The sequence below is a fragment of the Cygnus atratus genome, chromosome 1 (genome assembly GCF_013377495.2).
Source record: "Cygnus atratus isolate AKBS03 ecotype Queensland, Australia chromosome 1, CAtr_DNAZoo_HiC_assembly, whole genome shotgun sequence".
NCBI lineage: Eukaryota > Metazoa > Chordata > Aves > Anseriformes > Anatidae > Cygnus > Cygnus atratus.
Genome location: NC_066362.1, coordinates 7,078,989 through 7,104,478, shown reverse-complemented (window position 1 = coordinate 7,104,478; position 25,490 = coordinate 7,078,989). Strand labels below are relative to the sequence as shown.

Sequence of the window (25,490 nt, the reverse complement as noted above, 5' to 3'; positions counted from 1 at the left end):
GGTACAAAATCCCACTGGAGCCCTAGGGTTTTATTCTGATTAGGACCAATGGAGAAGAGATAGGATGGAGTCTACCTATGAACAGCATGTACTGTGGTCTATTCTGATCTGACAGAGAAAAGGAGATGGGTCGTGCCTTTTAAATGCATTTCTCTTAGTTTTCACTCCCAGAAAAAGAAGGTTTTACTACCAAATTCTTGAAGGACTTCCTTAAGAAAAGGAAAGGAAATTAAGGTTTTGCTCCTGATATAAGCCCTACGCCTAGAAAAGTTTTCATATTGAGGTTCGAACATCTAGAAAATAAAAAAAAATTGTCAGATTGAATCTGAAAACACTATCAATTTTCAATTTCCAGTTGGTTCTGAAGGTATTCATGCTTCCCATAGAGGGGCATCTGTTGTGAGTCCTTATCTAAAGGCACACGTTCTCATTGCTTCTAACATACAAAAAAAAAAAGGTATTGTTATTATTCTCAGTACTATCCTTTAGGAAGTAATATCCCCACACTAAAAGGCACGTGGTCTTAGAATTCACAGGATTGACTGGGTCTCTGTATAGATAATGATTCACATAGATGTGCTGGGTGACGTGGAGAAAGATGTTGCAGTAAGTCCTGCTAGGTTGGTTTGCTTTATAATGCTTATTAAACAGTGGTGGTGTTTTTAAAGATGCATAGTAACTTAGCAGATCTAAGGGAGAGGGGAAAGCAGACACTTGTTTGGATTTTGCATTCAAGTCTAAAACTGCACTCTCAAAATCCCACCGTAGCAGCCCTCTAAGTGTGGCAGGACCTGAATTTCATTATACATCTCCCTCTTTGGCCTGAGAGTCCCTGGGCACCTGCAGGGACAGTTCTCAGCATGCACAGGAGTGCCCGAGCCTGCACAGCTTAGGTGCCTAGTTCCTGGATCCAGCAAGTAGGTGGAGCAGCACCTATATCCCCTTAGGGGTCTGATTCAGCAGGTGAGCTAAACCGTGTCGACAGGATTTGGCCCCGTCTGCAAGAAAATGTCAGCTTTTTTAGCTTTTCACAGGAGGAAAGATTTTTTTTTTTTTTCTCTGATTTATGGTGTCGTACAGGTTAGCACGGTCTCTGAGACAGTCAGCTTGGGCTGAGATGAGCTCCCCAGCTCGGTAGGATGGATGCCCAAATCTCCCATCTCTCGGGGAAGTGCACCGAGGGAGCCTGGGTGGAGGCACCTTCCACCCCTCCCTTTGCAGCTGCTCTGCTGCAGAAAGGAATGCAATCTCTAGGCTATTACATAAAGCTGGGTGTGGGCCCTCTCCTCTGGTCACCTTTGCAAAGCAACCTGCCCAGTTCTTTGAGGGCAAGGTGATGGGTGTCTGCCCGCAGCAGGGTGTTCGGGATCCTGCTGGGCAGTCCCACTGCTGGGGCTCTGGTGCCCCACCTCTGCAAAAGGAGAGCTGCTGAGGCACTTCTGGGCTGCAGGCAAGCTCTGAAGCTTCTACTCAGCTAGCACGCAGCTCTTTTGGGCAGCTATGCTGAAGTCCCTAATTCCCCCCCTCCCTTGCATTGGGAACCCAAGTATCTAGTTCGGTATTTTACATGTTATTTAAAGGATGGACAAAGTCCTTTAAAGCTGGTTCTAGTAATGCTGAGCAGTACATCGAGGGAGATGCTACTTCTTGGGATTTACTTACCACAGCGTTTAAATTCGTGAACAAAACTGATCAGATAGGAAATAAGACGATTATTTAGGACTCTTAGGCTTAGGTCATGACTGGGGAGATGTCCAGGCACGTATAGCTGGTGGTTTGAGTCCAGAAACTGCTTCTGTCCACTGGATAGATTAAACCATACAATCATTTAGGTTGGAAAAGACCTCTAATATCATCAGGTTCAACCGTTAGATACTGTATGGGAAGCCAGGGTCTGGCAGATATACATTGTAGGCTGCCTGGATTACTCAGATTTGAAAGTAATGGACATCTGAATCCATCTAACTAGTATGGTTATCGACTTGCAAGCTAAAGGTTGTTCAAAGGAAGGCTGGAATGGATGTTTAATAGATGCTGGTATGTAGAAGGCAGGTGTGGGGGGAAAAAAATGTATTGCCAAAGGTAGACAAAGAGAGAGAAGGAGTAACAAGGAGAGACTAGAAATCGCTGCAACAGAGGGAAGAAGAAGAACATACTTGAAAAGCAAAGTGATTTCTTCCAAGCTGGACTTAAGGAGGCAGTTCTACAAGTCAGGGTGTCAGGTAGACATCTGTTACCCACTGATTTTAGTGAGTTTTTGATTTTAGTGGCCCCCTCTTGGGGCCATAAGCAGCGATAAGCATGCCTATCCAGCTAGAATCAACAAACTCAGCGTCTGGCTAAAATATTTGAGTTTCATTTTTGGAGTTCTGTAGGAAACCCAGTAGCGATGCAGCAGCTGGATTTCTTTTTTTTGTTTGTTTACACCAAGATTGTTTGCAATGGATTTCACTTGCATGTTTTTTCAAATATAAACTCGTGCAGTAATTTTGTCCCGATTGAATTTACTCTCAGCAGATCCAGCTGCAAGGACCGCTGTCCTGGGCTACTCGCGGCTCTCACAGGGAAAGCAGTGTGTTTGTGTAATGTATTTGTGTCTTCTCTCAATCATACAAGCTAGTATCAAATTCACATGCTGGCTAGCTTCCAAAAAGAGAGGGGAGATGGCTCTTTAAAGACTCCTTCATAAAAATAAAAAGTCTGTTCTCTTTTTAAAATTAAAAATTGATTTATAACAAGTTGAAAAGGGTTGCTTTTGTCCTCTAAAAATGATAAAGATAGTGCTTGGAACAATGACTGAGAACACTCTCTAAGATGTTTCTTACAAAACAGTAACTGATCAGAAGAGTGAGGGTAGAAATAAAATAAAAAACCCTCATGAATATGTATGAAGTCAGTAGAACCCTGCTTTGATTTGAAATATTGGTGGTCTCTTTTTCCCATTTCCAGCGCCTATGGTAGATTTACATGGGTAATTTCTATCAATGCTAATGGGGATTATAATGTAAATCCCCCATGCCTCAATGGGAAAATAGACCCTCTGGTGTTCCATCAGGAGACTGAGTGCCTGCACGCTTTCATTAGGGGTGTATTATATTGCAACAGGGAAGACGGACAGGTATTTACTGATCGAATTTGCTTTGTCCAATTTTTACTTGTAATTCAGCACGATGTAGAGTCTTTGTTAAGAAGACAACAAAAGCCACCAGCGTTGTCTCCCACTGTAGTCTTTTCAGATATTATTTCCAGAGGCCTGCTAAAGTACGGGATTTTGATGAGGAGGGAGGATGGGCCTTATCCCAAGGAACTTACTTATCCTAAGGAACTTCTTAGTCTCAGCAGAGAAGAGAGAGAGCACCGGAGAAGCCTGCAGGAAGGGATGACGAGGATTTCCTTACTATGTATTTCTCTTATTAATAAAAATCTCCTGATTTTCTGGGACTCCATGTTTCTGGGAAACAGATACAGGCAGGTACTGCAGAAAGGGCGTCTTACTGAAAAGTACAGAGTTATGCTGGTGCTGTTAAATTTGAAAGTAGTTGTGAACCTCACGTCTGCTTTAAAAGTCTACATTAACAAATAGGTGAAAGGATGTTGGTGGAGCCAAGTTCAGGGATTCTGAGTAATCTGCAAAGCCAAAGATAACATTTTTTTTTCCCTATGTACTTGTTACAATGGGCTAAACATGTTATGGACCATTGAAAACATAAAATCCTATCCATGCCTCAAGGAGCTTTCAGTGTGAATAGACAGGGTACAAAGGAAGGATGATTTCAAACTAGGCAGGGTTGTGCTGAGTCAGTAATCTGGGTTTGTTTTAATATGAGGCTCTCAGCCTGTTTTCCAGATTGCTTTTTACTCTTAGAAGTTGTTATAGTTACAGCTGTAACCTTGAAGAAGAAAAGCCAGTGGAACTACTACATTCACGTTTATTAGATTCTCAGAGATTCTTAAAATGCTCCATTTATCCTAATGCAGTGTGAACAGTTGTTGTCCATGGATTTGTTGTCCGTGGATTACTGAATTTTCAGTAGTGCAGACAATCAAAATATGTGAGGAAAAGAGGAGAGTGGTACCCAGAAGACACGAGCAACCTTTAAGTGACACATCAGTTTAGCTTTGGAAGTAACTCAGCTCTGGGGAAAAAAAAGCACCAGCTTTCTTAAGTCTGATAGATGACACACAAGGTCTGACAGAGTGAATGGGACAAGAAATAAGTACCTGGGAAGGGAGTTCTGAGGAATGAGGGGCGCGCTGGAAGAACTAAGAAAGGGTGGGATCAGTCTAGCAGTGGCCAGATTTTCAGCCGTTGAAAATGAGGATTGCGGAAGTCAGAGGATGTGTGTGGGTCTGACATCAGTGGAGCCCTGATGAAAAGACTGCAAACCAAACCTAGAGAGGTATTAATAAACCAGTTTGGCTTCAGAGGAAAGCAAAAGTAATAATGAAAAATGGAAGGATTTATGAGTGAAGATTAAATAAGTTGCTTATGTTCGCTTTAGCGAAGTAATGATAAAAGGGCACCTGATAACTGTCAGGATATGGAAGAAAAAGGGAAACACGCTCTCTGAAGTCCACCATATGTGACACCACGTGAGATGATTTTTGTTAGATCCATTTGTATATATCTTCATAAAATGATCATCCCTCCTCTTGCATGCTTTGATGAGCAGTAAAACAGCCATCAATTTAAATGACGCTGAGCACATTCTGAGACGAAGGGAGGTGCGTTCCATCTGGCCTCAGTTGCAGGCAGACACTGCTAGGTGTTTTGTGGAATTTTGAATTTTTTATTGGCAATATTAAAGCCAGGGATGCAGTTATTTTAAACTAAAGCACAGGATGTAACTGTTCAGGTAAAGCTGAAAAACTCTGAACTGTTACAGCCTAATTCAAGACCTACGGTGCAAAACTCTTGGAAGGCAAGGCAGTAATAACAGCATTTGAAAAGTGCGTGAATTCAGTTAAACAGTAGTAAGAATTACTAGAAAAGGGTAATCTGTTGAACTACTATATTAATCTTCAAGGAGAAACTATGGAAAACCCATCTCATAGGTCAGAGTGCTGGAAAACATGCCATAGAAAACAATTCCACGCTAGCAAACAGAGGAGCAAATCTGAAAGCTTTTCTTGCTGGTGATTTTTTTCTATTCTTTTTTCCATTTTGTTTGGGTTTGGGTTTTTTTGTGTGTGCGTGTCTCATTCTCTGAATAGAGGATTTTATTTTCATTCTCAGTTCTTCGTGTGGTAAAGAATCACATGTAACATTCAAGCAGTTTAAAAATTCTTAGGCCCTCATTTAATGTGCAGTATAAACCTTTATTACGCAGCCTGTCTTCATTCTTTATAAGACTGCTCTGGGAGATGGGCTTTTTTGTGTGTGATAAAGTGAGTATGTTTATAATGAGGTTTGGTGCTATTGTTATTCAAGATGAACTAGCCTAACAATAGAGAGCCCTGCTGTGAGGAGTGCATTGTATTCATGCTCTGAGCAGTCTTCTCCAGCCCATGTAACATTGCATCCTTTACTGTATATAACTGCGCATCCTAGTAATTGGATAAAACTTAGCATCCTCTTCCTCTTAAAAGGGACCACGTTGAAAATTATTTGCTCTCTTGCTTTGGATCTAATTTCACGATCAGGTGTAGTGATAATAGTTTCAGATTCCTGCTGGTATTTTTTGTTTGTGTGGGTTCGTAGGGGTTATATCGCCTCTCACGTATTTCGTTCCTCTCTCTTTCAGGAGAAATCCCAATGGTGAATTCATCAATTGGACCAAACTGCTGTACGTGCAATTGCCAGTCAACTCTACAGGCTATTCTTCAAGAGCTCAAGACCATGAGGAAATTGATGCAGATTCAAGCAGGTACAAAGACTGGTCCCATACATCTGCGTCCATGTCTAGCATCTTCTTGTTAGGAAAAATAGTCTCTTAAGACAGAGATCTATCTGGACATTCAGCATAACCTGGGCAACCCGGACCGTTTATTTCTGGTTGGTTGGTTGGTTTTGACACATCGTTCAAAGTCAAATTTTCACAGGCTCTGTGGAAATGTAATTTTTACTTTTTCTGTAACATGGGATGTGAACTTGTAAGAATCTTTTGAAGCTGAACTACAAAAATAATAGTGTGGTTAGATACTCTACTACTAGTGGGAGATGAGTAGGTGGGTTAATATGCCACAACTAACCCTGGTTTGTGTGTATTTGTTCAGAGGTGCCAAATGCTACTTTGCCTGTTATTACCTAGTCCACTAATCTTAGGGAAAAATAAACAAAACAAAAACAAATTTGGAAGGCAGCCTGAAGTTACTGGCTAGCACTTCATTCGAAGATCTTTCAAGTTGCAGCTCCGCGATAGCCTAAACTGAGCTAGATGCTGCATGTTGTGGCCTCCACCCTTCTTCAGACTGGTCTACCATTTCCTGTACTAAGCTATTTCTACTAGCTGAACTAGCAGAAATCTGTTCACTGGGGAGGACTCTGGGGGCTAGGTTTCTGCTAGGTTAGGAGCTGAAATAGAACAGCGCAGGGCTAGAAGAGCACTGGAGCCAGCAAGATAACGAGACTGGCAGCTGGGAGTTAGGTAGATGATCGTAGGCTGCCATGAAGCTTACAGCCTCTGTGCTTCGTAAAGGGTGGTGTTAATCCTAATGAGGAGTTGGAGACATTGGAGATTTTTCAGCCGAGTTCCCCATCCATTGTGAGCGATAGGGAGTGGATCCATAGAGGTTTTTCTTACAGTAGCTGGATAACAACTCTGTAAGAAAAGAGAGCGTTGAGTAATTACCTGAAAAATGGGTGGAGCGAAGGGCTGACTAAACTCCTTGTATCCACAGCACATAGTGCTTTAGTGAGCTAAGGGGAGGATCAGACAGGTTTTGTAATATCACTTGATGCAAATAAAAACGATTTTTAAAAAGTCATCAATTTACGAAGAAGTACATGAAGGCCCAGTTTTACAATATTTTCTGGGATAGGGATTTCTTTACTCAGGTGTGCTGATTTTATTGAAATTATGTGCATGATTAAAATTTTTTTGTGGTGTTTATGCCAGAAGAGCTGGCTCCTCAATAGCAGGAGTATTTCGTATTTATTATGTATTTACAATATAAAAACGTTGTTAATTAGTGAATCTCTTGATGAAAAGACCAGGGAATAGTCCATAGTTTCTGGTATGCATGGAAAAAATGTTTTTTCAGAGAAAAAAAAGTTTGGTATTTTTGTTGCTAAAAGAAAAAATGTAAAATGTCAATATATAAGTGAAAGTGTAATAACTTCTTTTGGTATTCAGACACCCTTCTGTCTAAACGATAAACTATAAATTACAGCACTGTAAGTCCTTACTAGAAATTAAATACCACAGAAATAATTTAATAAACAGTATCACAAGGTTTGTTTTTTCCCCAAGTTTTGTAGGCGAGAACCCTTAGTAGTTCACTTGTAGCTTGAATGAGTTTGATTTGCATGTGGTGAAACATAGATGTCTAGCACTTTAGTGGGTTTTTTTGGTTTTCCCCTTGATCTTAATAAATATCAATACAAGTCATTGTATCTGCATAGCGTTCTGCTGGAGGACTGGCTCATGTTGATATGGGTTCAGGATTGGTGCCTTAATTTGTACAAGTGACAGTGGATACTAGAAAATGCAAAATATCGATAATTATAAAATACGGTCTCTTGGGTTTCAAAAGTAACACATGAACTGTCAGTTTCTGTATGAGCAAAAAAAAACTGATACAACTTGGGGTTAGTTTTTTTTCCTAGAAATTAAACTATTGAATAGTGTTTTCACTCATTCTTGACATAATGGTACTCGAAATGTTCTTGCTGAGCTAATTAACTTGGTGACTACATTCAGAAAAATAACTGTAATTGCATTAGCACTTGTGTTATTTTATCAAGAAAAGATGCTCAAAGACAATGAGATTCTCAGTCATTCAAGAGTATACAAATTAATCATCGCTTAAGCCCTTTATGTCACTAACCATCCAGTGGACACTAGGAGGAAAAGCCACATATTCCTGATTTTCCTAAAACTATTCATCAATATGTCTTGAAATACCTCATAGTGGAGCTCAGTGTCATTATCCCCATTGTACAGATTGGAAAATTATGCAAAGGTGATAAAATGTAACTGTTCCACATGCACAAACAGCACTGAAAACTGTACCATTTATCCAGAAGATGAGTTCAGTATGCCTGTAGTTTAATGGTGTGTCTGTGTGGTTATGCATGTTTCTTTGTCTATAAATTTAATTCATTACTTTTTTTTCATTCAGTTGGAACTCAAAACAGACAGCAGCCTCCTGTTCCTCTGATTTGTGCGCAAAAGTCGACAATATCAAGAAAGAGAAATAAAAAGAAAAAACTACCCCTCAAAACTGTTGAACCAATTACCATGAATAAGAAAACCAGCACTGCAGAGAATGAAAAGAAGCTGTCAGCAAACTCTGAAAGATCAAATCTGCAAGCAGTTGAACCCCCCCTAAGTTCAGAAACCACTGTTTCAGGATTTGGAATTATCCTTGAATCAACTTCATCAGATGTAAGTTATATTTCAATACATTGAATCACATGTGTTTAAAGCACTAATTTGGGAGAATCTGTACTCATGTCAGCTTGAAATGTATTTCCTCTTCTTGCAAGAATAAACAAGAAAAACTTGGGTAGATTTGATGGAGACAGTAGAGTTCGACATGGAGAGTGCTGATTAAAAAAATTGTTTTTTTTTTTTGTTTTGTTTTTATTTTCCATGTTTCATGAGCATGAAGTTTGGTCTTGAATTCAAGGCATCCTGTTGTCTGAGCTTGCAGTGGAAAATTGTTTTTCTTTACCTGTCCTGTTGCCAAGAGCCACCATGAGATCAGGAGCTGTGGAAAGTGCTCTGTGCATAAAGATTCACAACCCTGTTATTTGTTGATTAATTCAAGTAGTCCACACATAAGCCCTTATCCTGCCTAGATGTGCTTCACTGAATGCCTGGCTGGTCCTACTGACCTCAGAGGACTCCTCACCTCCATAAAGTTCATACCTGTCTTTGCTAAATTGGGTTCTTTAGTCTTCATTGCTGTGGCTGCTGTGGCCTTGGCACTGTTGATGATGTCCCTGTGATTAAAGGGGCCCAAATTTGCCGCTTTTAAAACATGTACTTGTCACATATAAAATTGCAGTAAGCATATTTTCTTGATTCACATAACATGTATGCATTGATAGAAATTTCATGTATCTGGTGGCTGATTGGCTTTGTTTAATGACCAAACAGATGTAGTCTGAACAGTTCACTGATGAGTAAACTGATCATTAATTTCTCTAATACATTTTTAATTTTGAGAAGGCAGTTTCCAATTTCCTAAGTACTGTGAGATAGAAAAACATAATTAAATTCAGTATCAATAAGCGTAAATGAAAACAATGCTGCAGATAATGTTCTACCTTTCTGGAAGTGGGAACTAATAATAAAAGAGAGTAGTCATGATAATTCAGTTATATAGATGCAAGCCACACCACTAATTAGATTGCAGTCTCTTGCCATAGAGTCTGTGTAGTGGTATAAAGTAACTAGTTTGATGCTTTTTCAAAGGTTTTGTTGTATGATGCTTGATAATGTCTGAAGGAATGTGTTTGGGGAGGGACTTGTAATTTAGCTCCAATACGTGATTTCTGCTTGTAATTTTTCTTTGCTTGTGGCACTCCTTTCAGTTTGAAACACAGTTTTGAAAACAGTTTTGTACTTGCAATGGAATTTAATTTGGCTTCATGAATGTGTTTCATTGCTGGACACAATCCTTTGTAGGTGCCAATTTGAACTTAAAAAAGAACAGAAAGCATGTGGTTCATAAATCAGATCTTCATTTGCCCTCCCATGCTTTGGCCCCTGTTTGCCACAGCAGTTGTTTGAATATATTTACAGAGCCAGAACCCCAAGACAAACAAATTGATTTTGTTTTGCCTTTGGAAAGAAAACAGTTGAGTTCTGAAAACACATATATTTAACAGTGAAAATAAAATGTGACCTTAAACATTTTGAAAAGGCTAAATAAAGTCATTTCTTTCAGACTGAATGGTGGTATTATGTTTTTCTATTTAGTCGTAAGCATCTCTAGTGTGCTCACAAACAGCATGTCTGAGTGCTTAAAGAAACTGAAAGACATTTTACACGGCACCATAAATTAGCGTTCTCGTTACAATATTGCATGCGTTGTGGGTCATACACAAATAGCGCTGCCACTGTTATTTTTCCAACGTTTATTGAACTTTAAGAAGATCACAGAATCATAGAACATCCTGAGTTGGAAGGGGCCCCCAGAGATCGACTCCAACTCCTGACTCCATGCAGGACCACCCAAAAATCAGGCCATGTGTCAGAGAGCGGTGTCCAAACACTTCTTGAACTCCAGCAGGCTCAGGACCATGCCCGCTGCCCTGGGCAGCCTGTCCCAGTGCCCGACCACCCCTGGGTGCAGAACCTTTCCCTAACCTATTCCCTGACCCTCCCCTGTCCCAGCTCCATGCCGTTCCCTGGGGTCCTGTCGCTGTCCCCAGAGAGCAGAGCTCAGCGCCTGCCCCTCCGCTCCCCTCGTGAGGGAGCTGCAGGCCGCCATGAGGCCTCCCCTCGGCCTGCTCTGCTCTGGGCTGAACAAACCGAGGGCCCTCAGCCGCCCCTCATATGTCCTCCCCTCTAGACCCTGCACCACTTTGTAGCCCTCCTTTGGGCACCCTTTAATAGTTTTATGTCCTTTTTATACTGTGGCACCCAAAACCACACACGGTGCTTGAGGTGAGGCCGCCCCAGAGCAGAGCAGGACAATCCCTCCCCTTGCCCAGCTGGCCATGCCATGCCTGAGGCACCCCAGGGTGCTGTTGGCCCTCCTGGCTGCCAGGGCACACCGCTGGCTCGTGTTCAGCTTGCTGTTGACATCTCAAATGAAGATCGCAGCTTCATTTATATAAAATTGGGGCTACATAACCCAAACCAGTGCAGTTAGTTCAGATTTGCTAAGATGAAATACTGCTGCTTATGGAGATGGAAAAAGTCTGCGTTTGGCTCACTGAGGTCAACCCTTAATCTGGCCCACAAATCAGATAACCCATTTTTTAAATGTAATGATCTGTTACTCATAGATAAATTTTCTTGTGTTTGTTTTACTGTTATAAGATTTCATTTATAATCTAATCATTTCTAATCTAAATAGTACAACCTACTGAAATGTCTAGGATTAACTCTAATTCACTACCTGTTAATTCTAGCACTGGTATTCAGGTCTTATTTTTTTCATTGTACAGGAGTAGTTTACACACCAGTTTCTTATGCCAGGATCACTGTCTGTTAACAAATGCTTTTCCTTTTGAGAAATCACATTCAAAATGATCATAAAGTTCAATTAGATACTGATTGTCTTGGATTGAAAAACAATTAGCTACTAAAGGAAACCAAGAATAAATCAGTATTTTTCCTTCAAATTCTTTCACTTATATAGAAATTAATATATTTAATATAAAGAAGTCAAAACTAAAGTAATATTGACTCCTTTATGGTGATGCAGAGGTGAGGTTTCAACTGTATTTTACAGCTGTATTAGTGAGAATGACTTGTCTGTTCTAGCCTGCTTGTATCGTCGAGGTCATCTTAAATTGTCCATTGTAAGACCCAAGACCAAAGTAGCAAAAATAGGGTAGGATACCTTCATCACCATGACAACTACATTCTGGTTTTTGATTAACATGAAGTAGAATTTTTCCCAAGTAGTAAACTTGGCCCACATTTATTTACACTTGAAAATCTTCATCACCAGAAACTGTAGAAGTGAAATATAAAACCCACCTACATCAGAAGAGCGTCAAATAGAGTAACACTGACAAAAAACTTTTTGTCCAGAACAGGCTGAAAATATTATGTGTTTTTCAGACTTTTTCATTACTATCTGCATATTTTAAGAATGTTCATCCTGGCTTCCAAAAGCATTGTGTGTGGTCTTCAGTTTCATGTGTGTATCACACAATGTACATTGTGTATAGTGTATGCTTTGGAAATACTGCTTGCTGTAACTCTCTTGATATTGATTTTAAAAATCCATGGGAAAAGAGTTATGCAGCCAAATCCTTCTGCAATTGGCAGCCATTTCTTCTATCTAGACTCAAGAAGTTTGCAGGTGATTTGATGCAGGCTGGCATTTGCTCTTGTTCTGTAAACACTTTTGAAAATGCACCCTCGCTGGTGAATGTATTTTCATGCAAGGAAATAAAAAGAGCAAGTCGTTAGGAACAAGGCTGTAATGTTACGTTATTTTCTCACATCATGACCACAGATTTTAATTTCATTTTTTTTTACCCCTTTCCAAGTTCCAGATAATATCTTAAAATATATAGTCTTTTCACGATGCATCTTCATTCTAGATATACAGTTTTTTCCATACAGGCACCTTGTGTAAGCATTGTGTGGTAGTCATCAAAGAAAATGCTATAAATGTTGTTCGTGTAATTTCTGATTTGTACAGACAGGGGCAGCAAAAAAACTCTCAGAAAGGGGACTTCCTCAAAGGCCTTTGTCTGCTTTGGCCCAAAGTGTGCTTGAGATGAGTCGTGTGAAATACAACATGATTTTTCCTCCTTCATCCCCTCCATCTCCCTTTCTGGAAGTAGCATAAATCTCTGTGATTTATCTCAGAGGGTTGTTGGGTTTTTTTTGTTTGCTTTTGTTTTGTTTTGTGTTGAAATTATCTATGTATATGACATCATCCTGTTCTGAGGCTGCATTTGGGGGATATAAAACTGAGGGAGAAGTATCTAATCAGCAAGCACTGGCTACAGAGACAACCTCTAAGTCATCCTCTACTTTGCATGGGCTGTATTTGCACTAGAAGCCCTCTTGGGAAGCTGCATGGAATGGACTGTTGGCCCTGCCGCTGTCCTTCCTGGAAGCGCCTGGCTGCCTCACAGCATGCTAATCTGCATCATTTGGCAGCGAAACAGGTCCATAAAACGGGTAGATAAATGTCCAAAAAGCTTTGTATAGGAATATTGCTCCGGGATGATCCTCTGGTTTGTAATTATTATCCAATATTGAAAGGTATCTCTTTTCTTTTTGTTAGCTGTACGCCTTGAAATAATGTCAGTGATTGTTAACTCTTACGGTGGCTAGACATAAGTGTGATTATTTGATTTGCCTTTTAAGGTTCTTATTCACTGATGGGGTTTGATTTCAATGAAGTAGGTGCTGAATGGGATACTGAATAGCTGGAAGAAGATTCATGGTTTGATTATTTAAGTGATTGTAAAGTCTTGCCAGATGCATGATTGAAGTAAAATAATGTGTTTGAATGCTATTTTAATTAAAACATTCATATTCTTTTGGTAGCCAGAAGTGCAACTTGCAGAAGGCTTTGATGTCTTCATGCCGAAATCTCAGCTGGACTCTATATTGTCAAACTATACTCGCTCAGGAAGTCTGCTCTTTAGGAAGCTGGTCTGTGCATTTTTTGATGACAAGACTTTGGCTAACTCTTTACCAAATGGCAAAAGGAAAAGAGGGCTCAATGACAACCGAAAAGGACTAGACCAAAATATTGTGGGTGCAATAAAAGGTATGTTTTTGCTTACTTTCATATGTGTAATTAGAACACATTTGCAGCTAAGGAGAATCTAAAGGGATTAGAATTTCTGACGTGCATTAGGTCTATTAAAATATGCAGTCTTATTTTTATTCCCTTTCATTCACTTGTTAAAAATAGATTCTACAGGGACAGCTTGTGTTAAGTTTAAGCCAATGATCCCAGTTTCTGAAGTCAGGCTCTAAGGCTGGAATCTCAATGTTCTGTTTAAGAATTCTTTTTTCCTGGATATCAGTGACACAAGGAAATCTTGAAAACATAATGACGGCATAACTGTTCATCTTCAGTCAGAATTCTGAACCTTCTCTACATCTGACTGCATCTGCTCTGTAAATAGTTTAATAGTTGGTGGCTGGAATGGGGAGAGATAGGGGAAGATTTTACCGGGACCAAGAGATGAGCTTGATGCTCATAAGAGCTGTGGTGGTTGAACTGGGAGCAAGTTTCTTAGCTGGTGTTACATTATGCTGGGTATTTTTGTTAGCGATCACTGCTTTCCGGGTTCCAGAAGGAAATATCTACTCTCAAACACTGTAATCACAACATATGAAAAGCTAATATTACATCAGAGACTCTGAATTGGATTCTACTGTTTTGAAGATACTGTTTTGCCCAGAGAAGCTGTGGCTGCCCCGTCCCTGGAGGTGGTCAAGACCAGGTTGGATGGGGCTTTGGGCAACCTGATCTAGTGGGTAGCATCCCAGCCCATGGAAGTGGGGATGGAACTAGATGATCTTTAAGGTTCCTTCCAACCCAAGACGTTCTATGACTCTATGAAATTGCATATAGCAAGAAAAATACCCAAGTTACGAAAAGGCGGTGTTCCAAAACAGGGCTTATTTTAGGGTCCTTGACTTGTCCTGAGGTACAGACTGCTAACCTAGGAGATAAAAGGCAATGAGAAGAACTTCTGTAATCACATTGGCAGCAAAAGGAGGCAGGGGAACCTTTTGCAGCCACTGCTGTGTGTAGTTTCAGGCCCCCTCCCCATGCAAGAAAGACATTGACATACTAGAGTGAGGCCAGTGGCTGGCCACCAAGACTTATTGTAGGACTGAAACAGGTAAGTGGTGAAGTATGTATGCAAAGTGGCAAACGAGAAGAGGCTGAGAGAGCTGGGTTCAGTCAGCCTGGAGAAGAGAAAGTTCAGGAGAAACCACATCGCTGTTCACAACTGCCTAGTGGGATGGTGTAGAGAAGATGGAGTCTGACTCTTCTCAGAGGCACAAGAGGCATTGGACACAGGGAAAATTTCAACAATATACAAGAAGCTTTTTCAACGTGAGGGTGGTGAAACAGTGGAACAGGAGCTCAGAGAGGCTGTGGGATCTCCATCCCTGAAGGTATACAGAATTTGACTGGACATGGTCCAGAGCATCATGATCTAGTTGGGTGTGCTTCAAGCATCAGGATGGACATGGAGATGTCCAGAAGTCCCTTTCAACCTGTGCAATGCTTTAATAAAGTGGTTATGTCATAGTCCTAATGCACCTTGCAGAGTTTCTGGCAGACTTCCTTACAGTTCTGCCTATAATTACGGTTCAATTATAAACACTACCTATTTTTCTAGAAATCAATAATCTGTGAAAATTTGCAGTTGAATTCGCTCCATCTGTATTTCATTCTTCCCTAAAAGCTTTAATAAATAAGTTAAGTGGAAGAGAAAGGAGTTTGAAATTACTTTAAAAAAAAATAAAATACTTGGAGCAGCACTGTTGTAAAAAAAAATGTTTCTGAGTTGATGCAGTGGCACTATTAAAATAGCAGTCGTCACCCACTGCAGAGATCAGTGTTTCTCAGGAGCTGAGCTCACGTTACCAGCACAAATCCTGAAGCTTGGTTTAACCTCTTCCCTTGGTCCCAGCAGGGAGGAAGAAGGAGTTTCAACAGATAAATTTTGTCTGCGTTGGTACTACTAGGTACCGCTGTAAGAACAGTGACCTTTATTGGCATTTACAGGGTTGCCCAAATGCTAGTGCGTGATCCCTGGTAGGGGAGCCCCGTCCTAAAAGCTGTGATGGAATAAGATGCTGAGGGCATCTGAGGATCTTTACTCAGCCTGGCTCCAATGGCACCGTTTTTCCCCTCAAAGAGCTGGGCTATCAAGCACTGTGGTTTCATTTATTCCAAGAAATGACTGAGTCAGTATGAAATCTCCATGAGAACAACATCATGTTGTTTGCATTATTTCATTAGGACATTCCTCTACCAGATATCCTTTAGTGGCACTTTTAGTCCTTCTCTGTGGCAGAGACACGAAAGTGGGGAAAAAAAAAGGCTACATTCATGACAGAAACGAGCAGAGAACTTAAAGGAGAGACTGTTTGCTTGAAAATTGCTCTCCTTGTCTGAAAACATTTTAACTGCCATCCTTACGGGTAATTTAACACCTCTGTAACAGGATGATTAGCCAGGAATAAATTCTCCCTTTTGACTTTGGATATTCAGTGGCACTTGTTGAATCAGTTGCAGTGCTTCTCCTGGGCAATCAATTTCCCGTGTGAGCTGCATCAATCTTTCCCTTAGCGCTCAGAGGAGGGGGGAAGAGAGATCAGAAGTGGTTGGTTTTTTTCCTTTACGTTCCTGACAAGAAGTCCAGCCCTGCACGAAGGTCCGTTCCTGCAGAAGTAATGAGCTGTGATCAGATCTGCTGGGGAGACTTATGGCACGGGGTGAGGTACAGCTCAGATGGACCAGAGATGTGAGGTCCCACTTCTGCCTCCTTCCTATTCCATTCCCACGCTTGCTCTCCGAGGCTGCTGTACCCTCTTTACACATGCAGCCAGCAGCAAGCAATAGCCAAAATTTCACCTTGGGCACGTGTGGAGGGTGGCCTGGTGTCCCAGGTTGTCCCCAGGCCCCAGTCACAAACACAAAGTGCTGTCCCACGTTCGAAGTAGGAGTCTTAAGGCATCAGTCAGGCTCCCATTGTATTAGGGACCATATGAATTGAGAAGAGAAAGATCATTTCTACCTTCAAGGAGCCTGTGAAGCGTTGCAAATCGGACACCGGCAATATATGGGGCTGTACTGACTTCTCTGGGAAACCTCCTGAGTCGGTCCAGACTGCAGAGAAAAATATTGTTAATGCCTTTCATGCAATGGTTTTGTGAAGTTGTTAACATGAAAAGAATTTGGAGGGTGTGATTACTTTGGGTCCCTTTGTACTTAGCAGCTAGCACTGCTTCAAAAGTCTGTGTATAAGAATTCTAAAATTGACAGTTTTTGTTGCATGCTTCTCCACCCTATTTGTGTGACATTTATTCCCAAGGATTACAAATTCCTTCGGCTGGGACCAGTTTTCTTTCTTTGTTTGCTGGTCGTTAGTGGACAGTTGGCTCTGAGGCCTAAGCCCAAGACTACAATAGCAATACTAACAGCCATAATATTTTTTCTATTTTTGCTCTCGTTGACTTTGCACACACCTCTCAGTTGTGTGATGAAAATCAATTGCATCAGTTTCACTGCATTTATAATTTCCTAATTTTGATATATCAGTGTTTGGTTTGCTGTAAATATGGCACAGAATTTCCTTTTGTGCATGGGTTTAAAGACAGTGTTGTTCATACATGAGCTATTTTTACAGAAATATAAAATTGGACCTATATGATATTTATTTTTCTCAAGCAAATCTGCTTTTTTAGTAGCTTTATAAAGGTTCTGTTCCGCCCAGCTTGGCAGTATGAGAACTGTAGAGATTTCTGCAGTGGTAGGACTTGTGTCTTTCAACAGTTTGCTTGCTGACTTAGAAACGAGACTGAGAGGCCGCCAAATGACCAGATGTTCACTCCTCTACTCCCACCGTACGGAAGGCAGCATTTAGAAGTGCCTACCACATCTGGAGACTCGGTTCAAAGTACTTATTTTGTGAAACATTGAGTTTGACCCTGTTCTTGCAATCCTAGACTTCGCCATTGAAATGCTCTTTGTTAAGCTGACAGTTTGATGTAGTTTGTTTGCAATCTTCTTCAGCCTCCTTTTCTCGGTTGTGGTGGCACGTTTGAAAAAGATATCTTTTTATTTCAGTCTTCACAGAAAAATACTGCACTGCTAACCATGTGGATAAACTTCCTGGTCCTAGGGACTGGGTCCAGATCCTTCAGGATCAAATTAAACTGGCAAGAAGACGATTAAAAAGAGGCTCAGGTATGTATAAAAAAAATAAGGAAAAACCATGTGAGTGTAAGATTAAAATCTGAGAGCCTTTTCTTGTTGACTGTAAGTGTTGTACACGGTCACTCTGTGAAAATCTGACCTCCCAGATTTTAGCAGGTTTCTATGTAAAAGTACGGGGTGACACGTTCAGGAGCGGTCTTTGCAGCTTTTTAAAAGTCTTTTTCAATGTTGTCTCCAACCTCTTTCCATTAGCAACCAAAACTTTCTTAGAATCATCTCCTGAAGTGGAAGGGACCCATGGGGGTCATTGAGTCCAACTCCTGATCCCACACAGGACAACCTAAGAGTTAAGCCGTCTATCTATGAGCGTTCTTCCCAGCGTTTTATGGGATTTGAGTCATAAACCAGCTGATCCAGCCGGGGTTGTGGGTAGAAGTTTTTAAATTCCCTGTTACTTGGCCTGCCAAGCCACTTACCGTGCTGTTAGGACATAACCTAAATTACCTTTCCTTCCAAACTCTGCGTCTCTGGAAGGACAGAGGAGTTTTCTCACACTCCTTGCGAAAGAATCAGCATCACTGTAGCAAAAAAAAGACCCTCCCACGCTGGTTGTGCCTGTGAGGACCTACCAAAGCATAGGAGTGTGCTTGCCAGCAGTGAGTAACAGGTAATTTGGGTAGGGATTTGCAGCAAAGCCGCTCAGCTTTGCAGAGTAACATGCAGGGCAGCCTGGGACCAACCTGACAGAGCTCTCCGGGCAGCGAAGGCACAGTTTGAAGCACCCACCCTGAGAGCATCCGGCTGCATCGCTTTGCCCACGAGCTCTCAGTTGCAGTGATGAACGGCAACGCGCAGTCCCAAAATCCCCCGTGGAGTTCACAGGAATCTGAAAGCAATATCGCTGATTAAGAGATGTTTAATTACTTTACAGACCTGAACTAGTCTCCTTCCCGTCTTCATGCCTCATGTCCTACAAGGGGCTTTCTTCATGCTTCCTACTTTTCCCTTCTGGTGTCTCTTAAGGCTCTCTTGTGGTCATATTTCCTGCCCGTCTCTCCCTTGGAGCATCTGACTTCACTGTCTGAGGTGCATCACTTGTGCCAACGTCCTTAAATGTGCTCCTTCACCGTTACCATGTGTAGCTGACTGCCTCTTCCCCTCTTCCCTTCTGCCCCTCGCCACAATTAAGTGCCAATTAGCATCCATGGGTTGAGGAATGGGAAACTCGATGGCTCAGCAGGGGGTGCAGTGGTCCTGCTGGCTATGGAGAGGTGAGCTAGGCTGCAGGAAAAGGCAAAAACATTTCTCTCCGGCTCCATGTGCCAGAGAGCCAGTGTTTTCTGTCCAAACACACACCGGCATCTGAATTCTTTATCCACAGCTCTGTTAATGCCAGGAGGAAAAAGTGTAAAACTAAGGAGAACGAGGAGCACCCAGAGGTGGGGGAAATGCAGATTATTCAGTAGCATGAGCTTCCCACCACTAGAAACCACCACTAGCCTTAAAAAGGGCTTCTTGTGCGTGTTGGGGAGGGAGGAGAGAGGGACACAAGGTAATCTCGTTAAAGACAGTGTCAGCTCACTGAGGTTGTACAACAGGACTGCTTTCTGCCCCTTCCAAAGGCTGGCTGGGCAGAAGGGTGGAAATGCAGTTTCAGGCTCTGATAAGGTGAAGAGCACAGCGTGGGATGTGGGCAAAAGAGGGTCTTTGGGTTGTCTGCAGAAGATCCCTCAGGGAAGAGGATTGACCTAATTTTGTTTGGATTTTTGTTTTCTTTCATCCTTTTTTAACTGCTTTTCTTGGTGCCTCTGCAGGGTATTAATTAAAATGACAATGCCGTTCTGCTTTTGCCTTTTAAACAGGGCCACTTCCATCTCTGGTCCTTTCTTGGGATGGCAGAATCGAAGCAGAGGATATTCTTTGTACGTGAGCAAGACTATGAAGAAAAATAAGCGAGGCTGAGTATAGTGAGGGTGAATAAGATAGGCTCCCGTCTCTGTCTCTGCCTGCAGAGGGAGGCTAACTCATCAGCCGGCGTGGGCATGAGTAGTAAACAGAAACACACCTAACAGCCCCTCAGTTTTATTTACTAAAAGAAGTACGTCGTAACTGCATTGCTAGAAAGGCTCTTTTTTTTTTTTCCTGTTGTTTAGTTTGCTCACTGATCCCTAAGTGCATCGTTTTCTTCCTGCCACTTGGCCACAGGCAGACACGGTCTTTTAGATGCAGCAGGAGTGATTGAAAATGCCACTGCTGTGGACAGTATCCACTGCTTGGAGTTCCCCCTTCTACGGCAGAGCAGGAGCAAACAGGTTGCAGTCTTCATCTTGTTGAAACAAGGTTATTTGGTACTTGAGTGTTACAGCCATGAGTTTGTGATACCAGGAGCACAGAGCTGATCAGATGACATCTCCATCCAGTCCCATATTTTGCTTCCTACGATGCCCATTAGTAGATGCCCAAGGAGGTCCCCAGGGCCAAGGGAAAGATGGGATGTTTGCTAGCACAGTCTCACAGTCCTCAGAAGTCTTAGCCTGATTTAAACCTGGCTGCGTGGGAACAACGCAAATGTGAACTATTCATTGTGAAACCTTTCTAAAATTGTCAGCGCTGTGGGTAACTCGCCGAGACCAAAATGGGAGAGGAGGGCAGTTCCGGAGGGAGGTTTGATCTGCTTAGGGGAAAAGATGTTCCCAGCCTTCATCTTGCAAAATGCTGTCTTTAAGAACCCGAAAACCCCCAAGCAGGTGTCCTCGCTTCCCTACTCCCCAGTCACCCTCTCTTAGCTTTGTCTACGTTTGCTCCCTGCAAAACTCCAGCTGGGCTTGTGGGCATGGGCTGAGGTGCCCGAAGAACAAATTGGAGCCAGCATTAAGCTAGATTGACCTGAGACTTTCTAAGCCGTCGTGTCTCCCTGCTGGCTGATCATGCTGCTTTATCTAAATCAGTTTCGAGTTTGTTTCGACACACAGGCTTTATCTGCGAAAAGCTTAAGGTGGTCTATTTATTTCACAGAAACCACAAAACAACTTTTTAGTCACCACTGAGTTGTGCTAAATTTGAACAGCAGAAGTATTTAAGAGACAAGGGGCAGGCTTTCCATTCTGTTTGCCTTCCCCTGAGCCGTTTAGTCTATCCTCTGATTAGTTTCTCACTTCAAACCAGGCAATAAGACACTGCATTCATGAGCAGCCCTGTCTGCTTTATCCTGTAGAACATTATTTCAGTCTGATAATGTAAATCCTGCTCTAGCTTCCAGTGATATTAATGATTTCAAAGAATTCTAGCAAATGAGTGAGATAGGTCTGCTTTTTGTACCTCTCTCTCTAGGGTGTATTCTCTTGAGGATTCCCAAATTAATTGAAATCATGATCACTGGATGATTGATGCTGTCCAGCTTCAACCTTATTTATCATGTTTGGCTCATCTCCTAGAATTGGGGATGGAAAAGCTCCCTACTTGGAAAGCTAATCAAAAAAAAAAAAAAAAAACACTTAAAAATTCTGCTTTCTAGAAAATAGTTCCCCTGTGTGGATTTTGAAAGGTTGTTATCCTAAACCAAATAAAAATTCATTTAAGTTCGGAATCAGTGACAATATTTTTCATAGCTAGAAATATTCTTTTTTTAATTTATTTATTTTTGCTTTGGCTTTTTCTTAGCTCTTTGAGATTATTGCCTGAGATCTGAGACTTGGGTAGGGTTTTTTTTTTATTTGTTAGATCTGAGAATAAAGCTGTCACTACCATTAAATTTTTATTGGCCTTGTTCAGTCTTCTCAAAATTTCACAAGTCGGCTGTCACAAAGGGGAGAAGAGACTGCGAGGTTAATGTTACAAACAGATGTTATAATTAAAATTAAATAGTATGATAATTTTCCTCAGCCTTGACTATCGGTCCCGTTTCATGCCAGCAGCACAGCGTCCTGGGGTACAGCTTCGGAGTGCCAGATCTGCCTTCTCCCAGCAGAGAAGCTTCTTGGCTTCTGGCACGGGATGCAAAGTGGCCCTGGAAGGGAAGGAAGTCAAAGGGAAAAAAAAAAAAAAGATGCGTAGGTTTCCTCTTTTAAAGCAGTGTGAATTACTGTGCAAATCATCTCGTAATTTACTCGGCGCGTTCCCCACCGCGTGGTCTTTCCACCCTACAGAGAGAACATGGGTCGGGGGCTGGTGGCCTTGCCAGTGGCATTACAGAGCCAGGCGAGCATTAGCAAAAAGATCTAAGAAGGGCAAAATCAGAAGGAACTGACTCGCTGCTCATGTCACCTCTGTGCTAGACATAGTACGGAAGCCTTTTGATTACTAAACTCTTCATCCCTTAATAAGCAGCGGGTCAGGGGCCACACATCTCTTGCAGTAAGTTCTCCCTCCCTTTTTATGTTTTGAGGAGAGTACATACTCCATTAATCTGTAACGTCTGCCCGTTGCGTAGCCAGGGAAGTTGATGCTGTATGACTAACTCTCCTGGAGTACTGAGGGTAAGAGCTGTTCATGCAAAGTGATTGCAATGTGCATAACCTGGAAGCTTTTGATTGCCGTACTCAATAAAGGAGAACGTGGCAATGTTGGAAAACATGCCGAAACTTTTCAGGCAGGATTAATTTAAATTACAATTCCATGACGTTTCATCCTTGAATTGTTGTTTAAAATTAATATTGCTTTGTTGCAATGTAAAACAGTGGGAAAGAAGGAAAAATACTTGCACGCTTTTTGGAAATTTGCCTTTTCTCCCACATCCTTGTTCAAACCCCTGCTTCCATTGCCTCGTGTAACGTTTTGGGAGGGGGGTAGAGGGGCTTGGTTGTTTTTTGGTTTTTGCTTTCAATTTCTCTTCATCCTTCTGATTTCCCTGTTTTGTGCTTCTGATCCAATGCCTATGTATTGTGAGAGATTGTGTTGATTATTTTTTTTTTGCTTAGCAATAAACACAGGACCAGGAAGGATGTCGGATGTAAGCCCAAGATGTGACACACTGCTTTTGTGGCTAGTATCTTAGATAAAGATAGCGATATTAAAATGAGCTACTCTTGCAATAATCTTGCCAGCCCTGAGCATACAAGTACTGCTGTCCAAGGAGCAAAACAGCAGGTGTACACTTAACAAACATGGACACCAGAAGCTAAACAGTTTTTTGGGGAAAAAAATAGACCTCTAAGGAAATGGCTAGTAGGATTGTTTTGCAGTAGCTGTTGAGCTCTACCTAAGCAAAGGACAGAAACGAGTGTTAGAATTCCCACAGCAGAATCTATTCCTGCTTGCCTTGTCTTGCAGGCTGGCTCAGGACATGTGAAGTTTGGCTGGCAGTCCCTGGGTGCGGTTGTTGAAGGCAAACCTTCTTTCCTGCTTGGAATGCAATGGGAGAAGGTGCTGCTTTACATCCATGTTAGGAGGTCCAAGTGTTTATCACGCACTTGTGAGCAGGAGCTTTGCTGGTCGTACTTCACCTCAAGCTGTGGCTACACATCCAGTGTCATAAAACAAACTGGGACAGGCACTGAGAAGTGCATGTCTTGTTCCCACTCCCTTCCTGGCATTGGCAAAAGCATTCATGTGGCCACATTGTCAGTTTTTAACTGGACGTGACCTCTGTGGCCATATGAACGTTTGTGCTGGCATGAGCAACGGGGCTGGAACAATCGGTGGTGAGCTGGACCTCATCTATCAGCACCGTATCGGTCTTGTGCCAGATTAAAATGGCCAGGTAACTACTCTGTTATCAACAAAGTTGGTTCTGCAAATTTGGAAACTCAAGCCCTTATCTGCGGAAAGCCAAGTACTTCCTAGCCTCCGTTTGTTTCTGTGTGACTCCTTCCTCTGAGTTCAAGTTTAGCCAGGCGTGAGGAGGGCAGTAAGGCAGAAAGAGAACCACGTTTCTAGAGCTGCTTCAGGAGTCGCTGCTGAGACTTCCAGAAAACCTCTCACTGGAGTGGACGGTGTAGCTGGTGGCATGGGCCTTGATACTGATAGAGGGAAGACTTCCAGACTATTGCCAGCATTCGTATCATGTCTTGCTTCCCCCATTTTCATAGCCTGGGTCCCTTCAGGCCATGGGACCGTTTACATCTCTTGCATGCCATGCTGCAGAACCACTTGGTGCAGGTAGTTCTTCGTAACATAGCTACAAGTTGGCCTCAGCCTGTGATCCCAGTAGTATATATCCTATCGGTTCTTTCCTAGCCACTCATTTCACCACACTGTCTCCTCCATCCAGTCCTTCCATCGCTGTTAGTCCAGTCCGGATGCAAACCAACGTAGAGGCAGAGAATCATGTAACCTCTTCCCATTTATTGAGCTCCACGCTCCTTCCAAAATTAAAGATTTTTTGCAATAAGCTGTAGCAAGCACTTAATTTCTTTCTGCTCAGTGTGCCCCCCTCTCACAGGAAGGAGAAAAAGTTATCAGTTCAAGGCACAATCAGAGTAATTTGCAGGCCTGTGTCTTGTACTTGTTAGGGCTCTCAATTTAAACCTTCCATGGGAGGAAAGCTGTTTAATATTAGTTGGTTTTTTGTTTGCTTCTGTTTTCTTTATTACCTGCTTGAGGGTAGGAAGGCTTTGCAGAGGGATCTGGATAGGCTGAGTCCAACCACAGGACATTCAACAAGGCCGAGTTCTGGGTGCTGCGCTTGGGGCACAGCACCCCCAGGCAGCGGTGCAGGCTGGGGGAAGAGAGGCTGGAAAGCTGCCCGGCAGGAAAGGACCTGGGGGCGCTGGTCAACAGGACCAGGGAAGCGATCGTCCCCTTGTACACACCTCAAATATCGTGTTCAGGTTTGGGCCCCTCGCTACAAGAAGGATGTGGAGTTGCTGGAGCATTGCTCAAGCAGAGAAGAGCAACAAAGCTGGTGGAGGGACAAGAAAACGAGAGTTATGAGGAGCGAGTGGGGGAATTGGGGCTGTTTGGTCCGGAGAAGAGGAGGCTGAGGGGAGACCTCATCGCTCCCTACAGCTACCTGAAAGGAGGCTGCAGCACGAGGTGTCGGTCTCTTTTCTCAGGTGACAAGTGATAGGACACAAGGAAATGGTCTCAAGTTGTCCCAGGGGAACTTTACATTGGATTTTAAGAAGAACTTCTTTATGGAGGGGGGTGATCAAGCATTGCAATGGGATTCACAGGGAGGTGGTGGAGTCCCCATCCCTGGAGGTATTTAAGAGGCGTGTGGACGCGGTGCTTAGGGATATGGTTTAGTGATGGAACTCGGTAGGTCAGGTTGATGGTTGGACTTGATGATGCGGAAGGTCTTTTCCTACCTAGCTGATTCTGTGATTCTTTACTTCAACTAATTTTGCAGAAGTGGGTGGAAAGCGTAGAGCCAAAACTCTAAACTGACTTCCATACAAGTAGGAAAGAGAGCAACCTCCGGGGATGGATAGCCAGGGGTAGCTGGAGGAAGGGAATTTTAACATAGCTCAGCAGCTGGATTAGTTCATCTTATGATGTCCTCATAAAGGCAACAACTCAACATCTTTGTGTACAGCTATAAAAAAGATGACCAGGACAGTTAGCTTAGTGTCAAGCGAGAGCTGAACTAAGTTGCTCAAGGTATCTATGGCCTTGGTTAAATTTGGTGCCTGTGGAAAACGTGCATGGAACGGAGGTGGCACGATGCACATCCACCACACTGCACGTGTACAATGTAAGGGACTTCACCTTTATGACCACATCGAGTGTGCTTAAGTGCTCTTGAAGATCTCATTGTGTTTTAAAGGCCTTAAATATCGTGCTGAATTGTCAAAAGACAAAGGTAATGGGATTTTGAATGGGGA

The 25,490-nt window shown here is 42.3% G+C and overlaps 1 protein-coding gene across 3 annotated transcripts in view; it reads left to right on the top strand.

The window, feature by feature from the left end:
* Positions 1-25,490, top strand: part of BEND7 (BEN domain containing 7) — a 47,617-nt gene that overhangs the window by 14,653 nt on the left and 7,474 nt on the right. Inside the window, exons 4-8 of one of the 3 annotated variants that reach the window (XM_035549537.2) lie at positions 5,745-5,867; positions 8,284-8,549; positions 13,359-13,584; positions 17,638-17,757; positions 19,590-19,813. In XM_035549537.2, coding sequence (XP_035405430.1) covers positions 5,745-5,867; positions 8,284-8,549; positions 13,359-13,584; positions 17,638-17,757; positions 19,590-19,657 — 803 coding nt within the window. In that variant the 3' untranslated portion in view covers positions 19,658-19,813. Of the gene's footprint in view, positions 1-5,744; positions 5,868-8,283; positions 8,550-13,358; positions 13,585-17,637; positions 17,758-19,589; positions 19,814-25,490 lie in introns of those variants that run through there. The other 2 variants (XM_035549536.2, XM_050708275.1) reach the window with 2 other exon arrangements.